Genomic DNA, 6,243 nt, shown 5'->3' with positions numbered 1-6,243 from the left:
AAAAGATCTGCGGTCTGCGGGCCGGTTCTAATAATAAATCAAGATCATCCCAAGGGCCGTAAAAAACCTTCTCGCGGGCCGGATATGGCCCGCGGGCCTTGACTCTGACATATGTGCTCTAGGCGGAGCCAAAACGAATGTGACAGTAACGCGGGTTGGGCGACTTGAAGGCGGATCCGTATAGCAGTCTTCTGCTGTGTGGGTTTATTGTATATTCACACAAATAGATTAAAGGTTCCACAAACCATAAACCTTGTTACAATGATTATTTACACAATTTGTATTTATACCTTAATAACATTGTTGTTTTTTATAGTTATTTTGCATGAGTACTTGGAATGTTCATAATGTTTCAAGTATCAGACTGGTATCGATTGTACGTATTGCTCACCATTCGAATCAGAAGCTACTGTTCACGTGGCGTCTAAGCTAAATTCAAATCTGAATAATAAACGATGTGAATGGATACATTTTAATTTTTAAGTTTATTTGTCAATTATTTGAGGTTATTCGTTGACACATATTTTTTTACAAAAAGACTTTAAAAAATATGTTAAAAAAAATTGAGGTCATGGAGGGAACGGAAGTTGACTTTGGCGCATGCGCAACATATTGGGCGTACCCTTTCGGCATTTTATTCATGTCAAGGCGGGATCTGGTTTTCTATTGGCTGCAAACTTTGTGATGACATGTCAATCATTGAGGAAATACAAGTTTGTATTAAAATGTCTTATTCAGTGTCAAACTTACGTGACTACACGTAACATATCTTTTTTCTGAGAATTGTATTCAATAAAATGTTTATTTCTCGTTTCTGTCCTGGTGTTTGTTAGAGCAGCCCATAACATTAACATTGATAATTCATGTATTCTGTTCAAATAAAGCTAGCATAAAAATGAAGTACATAATTCCACCTTTCAAAATGAATTCCGTTGCCTTTATTAAGAAAAAAAAAGAGAACATCTTATTTAAATGTAATTGTGCACTGAGATGACAACACAGCCATTCGCAAACAGACCCCATGGAAATGACAAACTCTCCAATTGTTGAAACATTAATTCCAAAACGTGTTGACTTTTTTTAACCCACATCAACAAGATTCACAGAAGTGTATTTTCAGTTGTATACAGTCTGTTTATACAGTATTTATTTTTCAGCTGAAGTGTTTGGTCGGGACAATCCCAAGAATGTGTTGAGTACTACAGAACTGACATATTGACTTTTAGTGTGTATAAAAACTCTACATATCACACACACGCATGTTTTGTCTTAACTTAGGTCCTCCACTAAGCAGTTTGACAAGGTCTCAGTCTCGACCCCTAAGATACTGGACCGGTACTTGCAGGACTTTGGTCGAAGATGCAGGGTTTGGAAAAAAACAAACAACAAAAAACACTTTCTTTTTCAACAAAGAGGTGAGCAAATTTGTTTAAAAAATACGTACAGTGGAACACGCTTAAGTCTACACATCAAGTCCAGCCAGGATCACCATGTTCTCATTACTAAAAGTGCCTGCTTATGTCAACATATTTGATGTTCAATGAAAAATGGTGTTTATGTTGACATGTTTTGGTGCAGCATTAACTTCATTATCACTAAGCAGTGTGAATCAGTTGAATTATGCAACTTTAAAACCTGCATAGCCATTTGCTGTTCAGTGCAAAGTAAACTTCAAAATAAAAGCCTGAAAACCATGTCAACAAACTGCAATTTGAAAATACTTAACATACTCCTTATGTCTCTGTGAATGTGCAAGCAATGGCTAGTTCGCATTCTGTCGACAACCGCTTATGTTGACATGAGTGAGCCAGTCCAAGAAGCGTGAACCTAATCGGTTTCCACTGCACATATGCACATTTGTGTACATACAGCACTAACATTGATGCTGTAGTTGTGTAATCAATCAAAAGAAAACAATTTAAGAAACATAAAAAAAAGCCTTCATGTGACAAAAGCCAGAAATGAATGAAACACATGAGTGTCATGAGAAGTACAAGAAAGGTCAATGAAATGATGTTTTTGTTTTCACACCAGAACAGGATGACCAGGAGATGTTTTATTGTTTTAGTAGTGTGCTACATTATAGTACAAAGACTTGTTGTCACGTGTGATTCATGTCATCCCTACCCTGTCTGATCGTGGTAGAGTTTTGAGGAAGATGGCCGCCAGGCATATAGGACTGTCCAACAGGAAGCAGCACAGCAGGAGTACTTTGGCCTTCAGCAGCAGCCTCCTGATGATGAGTTGACAGTGGTGCCGGGTGTCAGCTTCACGTTGGGCTTCTCACCTCCGCCAGCGGCAGCACCAGGGCCCATCCTCTTCTTGATTTCTGCAGCCATGGTCATGAAGGCCTGCTCCACATTGGTGGCGTTCTTGGCGCTGGTTTCCAAGAATGGAATACCCAAAGAGTCTGCAAACTCCTGGACATGAAGACATTCAATGTGAGCACGGTGACAAAAAAACTACTTTTAAACAGAGACAGAATAAGAAATCAAAACAAAATCATCGAGTATATGTGTGCTCATTTTCATACTTTGTCCCATTTTAAGAAATAATTTTACATTTAATTATTGTCTATAAACTAATGTAATGACAAGGTTCACTACTAGGGATGATGTTTGATAAGAAATTATCGAATTCGAGCCTATTATCGAATCCTCTTATCGAACCGATTCCTTATCGATTCTCTTATCGAGTCCAGATAGGTTGTTGTATATGGAAAAAAACAATATTTGGTTTAACAAAAGCTTACTTTTATTATATAAGAAAAAAATAAAATCTGATAAATAAATATTGACTGTTACCCCCCTAAAAAAATAAAATAAAATAAATAAATATTGACTGTTGTTACCCAAAGCATATTAAGTGGGATTTTTAAGAAAAACAAATATATACAGTAACACAAAAACAACCTGTCTCTGTGATCACTATAGTATAAACATACTTGCCAACCCTCCCGTTTTTAGCGGGAGAATCCCGATATTCAGCGCCTCTCCCGACAAACTCCCGACATTCAGCCGGAGCTGGAGGCCACGCCCCCCCCCAAAAAAAAGTCTGCCGCAGCTGCGATTGGACCTGACCAGCCTCCGGGTACAAGTACTGGAGTACCAATTGCTTGCCAGGGAAGATCTTCCCCAGGAAGCAAGGATTGACCGGTTTTGGGCCATGCTAGGGAGAGATGGAAGATTCCACACTCTCGTGCATTTGATGAAAGCACTTTTGTGCCACACAGCAATGCATCATCAGAGAGGGTGTTCAGCATGGTTAGAAAAATAGTGACAGAGAATAGAAAGAGGATGGACAATTCAACCCTTAACAAAGCATTGTACTTTCAAGTACAACAATGAGTAGATGTGTGTGTGTGTGTATATGTGTAAATAAATGAACACTAAAATTCAAGGCCCCCCCCACCTCCCGATATTGGAGGTCTCAAGGTTGGCAAGTATGAGTATAAATAATAATATAGTGTTAAATAAAATCAGTCCCTTGGGCACAAAACTGAAAATAATACAGCTCTCCAAAAAGTGCACTTCTGCTGCTATTTGACATAACTGTTTGTTATGATGCTTTGACATTTTTGCACTTTATTTCTTTATTGAAAGAAAATTCTATGATGAGAAAAGTTGTTTGCAAATGTGGTTACAATGCTAAAAAATGAAAAGTTAAAGCTAAAAAAAGAAATACACTTTATTGAGTTAACATTATTTCTTTATAGGGGGAAAGATGTGCTGTTATGCGCTAGGAATATAACAATTACACTACCCAGCATGCAACGGGAGTGACGAGCATCCGCGGTAGCCCCGAAAAGTGTTGTTGCATGTCATCACCCGGCAGCTAAGAATGAGGTTATGAGCACGCTGTGAAAGTAAACGTCAAGAACTAAGCCAACACGCCTCGTCTGCCTTATTTATAATTAGACAGACAACACATATACAGTGTGATTTTGTTTTGTTTACAAGGAAAGAAAAACAAAAGTTAAAAAAGGGAGATGTCATATATACAGTATGTATGTGCTGCGGTTGCTTTAAGAACGTTGCGACAGCTGCCGTAAAGGAGGTGCGTTGCTAGCCTGGTTGCTATGTTTCCAGTTGGTCGTAAAAATGTTCGTCATGTGTTTGTACCCTGCTCAAATCTCTCAGTAAAGTTATTCATTGGATTATACCTTTTGTTTTGAACTTTATTACACCTTGGAGCGCTTTTTACGGTATATTGTTTTTCCTGCGCCTAATGACTGAGCCACATGACGTCATTTCTTGTGATGTCTCACGGGGCATTTCTGGTCGGGACGGGATTGGTCCCAGGGATTCGAAAAAAGAACCAACTCTTTTTCTTTACTATAGTGGTCTCGATAACGGGTACCGGTTCTCAAAAAGGGATTCGAGTCCGAGGACTCGGTTCTTTTTTTATCGAACAACCGGGAAAACCGGTTTCGAGTATCATCCCTATTCACCACACCATTACGTATCTTTCACATTTTGCATTGTTGGATCAAAAGATCTTAAATTTTTATTTCAATTTTTGGGAGTTTTTATTTATTTTTTTAACGGTGGTCGTTAACTTTTGATCAGCTGCTGAACAGCCTATTTCAGTTTAATGCTTCTTTGCGAAAATTGCTTCCTCAAATTTTGTTCGCTTTCACTTATTTCTTCTTTGTGCATTTTGAAGGTTTACTTATAACCTTCCTAAAACCCAGCAGTGCAAAATTTAAATTCTTGCAGTTTCCAAAACTTTGATCAGAATTGTATCGTGATATTTTTTTACAGTTCAGTGATAAATGTAAAATTCAGTTTAAAATACATGCTGCATATATGGACACTAAATGATAAACTGAGTAAAAAAAAACTGTCATTTTAAAATCATCCTTTTTATTTTTTGTAAATGTACAGAAAATGGATGGCGTTTATTGACAATAAAATAAAAACAAAGTGTCGTCTACTTCCCAACTCTACATTTTGTAATGCCTTATTCCCCACTAAACTGCACGGGGTTATGTAATCTATTATTTTAAAATCGATATTAAAACAAATAAAAGTGATATTATATTGTTAGAGAAAGTATTGAGATATATCGCCATATTTGTTTGCCTACTCTTAACATTTATATTTTTAAATATACAGTCGTCCCTCGCCACATCACTCTTCAAATATTGCGGCTTCATGACATCACTTAAAAATAAAAACATATTTTGGCCTAAATGAAGTGGTAAATCATGTTTTATTTATGCATTATATGTATTACAGTGCAATTATTTGTCTTATTTCTTTCTAATTATATTGTGGGGATGGATAAAGATATCTAATTCCATTTCCAGGTTAGAAGGTGAACAATGCTAACAACACGGCGGCTAAGTCTTAGTGCGGTCCTCACTGCCACAATCAAGTTGACCAACTTTTGGCAGAACAACGTTTTTGAGCACTTTATCTTCAACTCCTGCCTCATTAACAACATCTCCACTTTGGTGAGACTTAGACGTGAGCGATATTACAACACGGACGCGAGACAAAGTAGTACCACTAAATGCTAACAATACTGCCATCAGCAGCTGTTTGGGAAATGCTGATGTTGATGAACTTAATCTTCAGCATCATCTGGTCCTCATGATATTGGTGAGCCTTTGCCATGAGCAATGTGGAATGACAATGCAGGACACGCAATGCTAACAACATAGCTAATGGTCGTAGTTTCAAGTTCACCAAGTTTTTACAGAACAACTTGGAACTTGGTTCCAGCACACGGAAGCCCAGTTCTAACTTAGAAGAATTGGCCACAAGTATTTCCAGTAGTGACCGACGACGGCCATAGCCGCAGACGTGCTACTGTGAGTATGCAGCTTTGGCTTCTAAACATTTGATCGCTTGACCGTATGTGCGCAACTTTTTTTTGCGTATGTACGTAACTTTTTTAAAATATATAAGCTTTATGAACCTTGGGTTAGGTGAACGGTCTTTTGGGCTGAGTGATTGTGTGTGTTGATCAGGTGTTTGAATTGTATTGGCGTGTTCTATGGAGCTAGGAGCTAGCATAGGAGCTAGGAGTTAGCATAACAAAGACGTAGGTGTTTTTATGCAGGATTCATTTGTGTCATATTAAATATAAGCCTGGTTGTGTTGTGGCTAATAGAGTAAATACATGTCTTGTGTTTATTTACGGTTTTAGTCATTCCCAGCTGAATACCAGGTACCGTGAGTATGCAGCCTTGGCTGCTAAACATTTGATAGCTTGACCGTACGTGTGCGTCACGTA

General features: G+C 37.9%; 1 protein-coding gene across 1 annotated transcript in view; it reads right to left on the bottom strand.

Moving 5' to 3' along the window:
- Positions 1-915: 915 nt before the first annotated feature.
- LOC133657523 (ras-related protein ORAB-1-like) overlaps positions 916-6,243 on the bottom strand; it is a 28,491-nt gene continuing 23,163 nt past the window's right edge. The window contains exon 6 of the mRNA XM_062058961.1: positions 916-2,420. Coding sequence (XP_061914945.1) covers positions 2,220-2,420 — 201 coding nt within the window. The 3' untranslated portion in view covers positions 916-2,219. The remainder of the gene's footprint in view (positions 2,421-6,243) is intronic.

This window comes from Entelurus aequoreus, linkage group LG09 (assembly GCF_033978785.1).
Source record: "Entelurus aequoreus isolate RoL-2023_Sb linkage group LG09, RoL_Eaeq_v1.1, whole genome shotgun sequence".
Classification (NCBI taxonomy): Eukaryota; Metazoa; Chordata; class Actinopteri; order Syngnathiformes; family Syngnathidae; genus Entelurus; species Entelurus aequoreus.
This window is presented reverse-complemented; position numbering and strand designations above follow the sequence as displayed.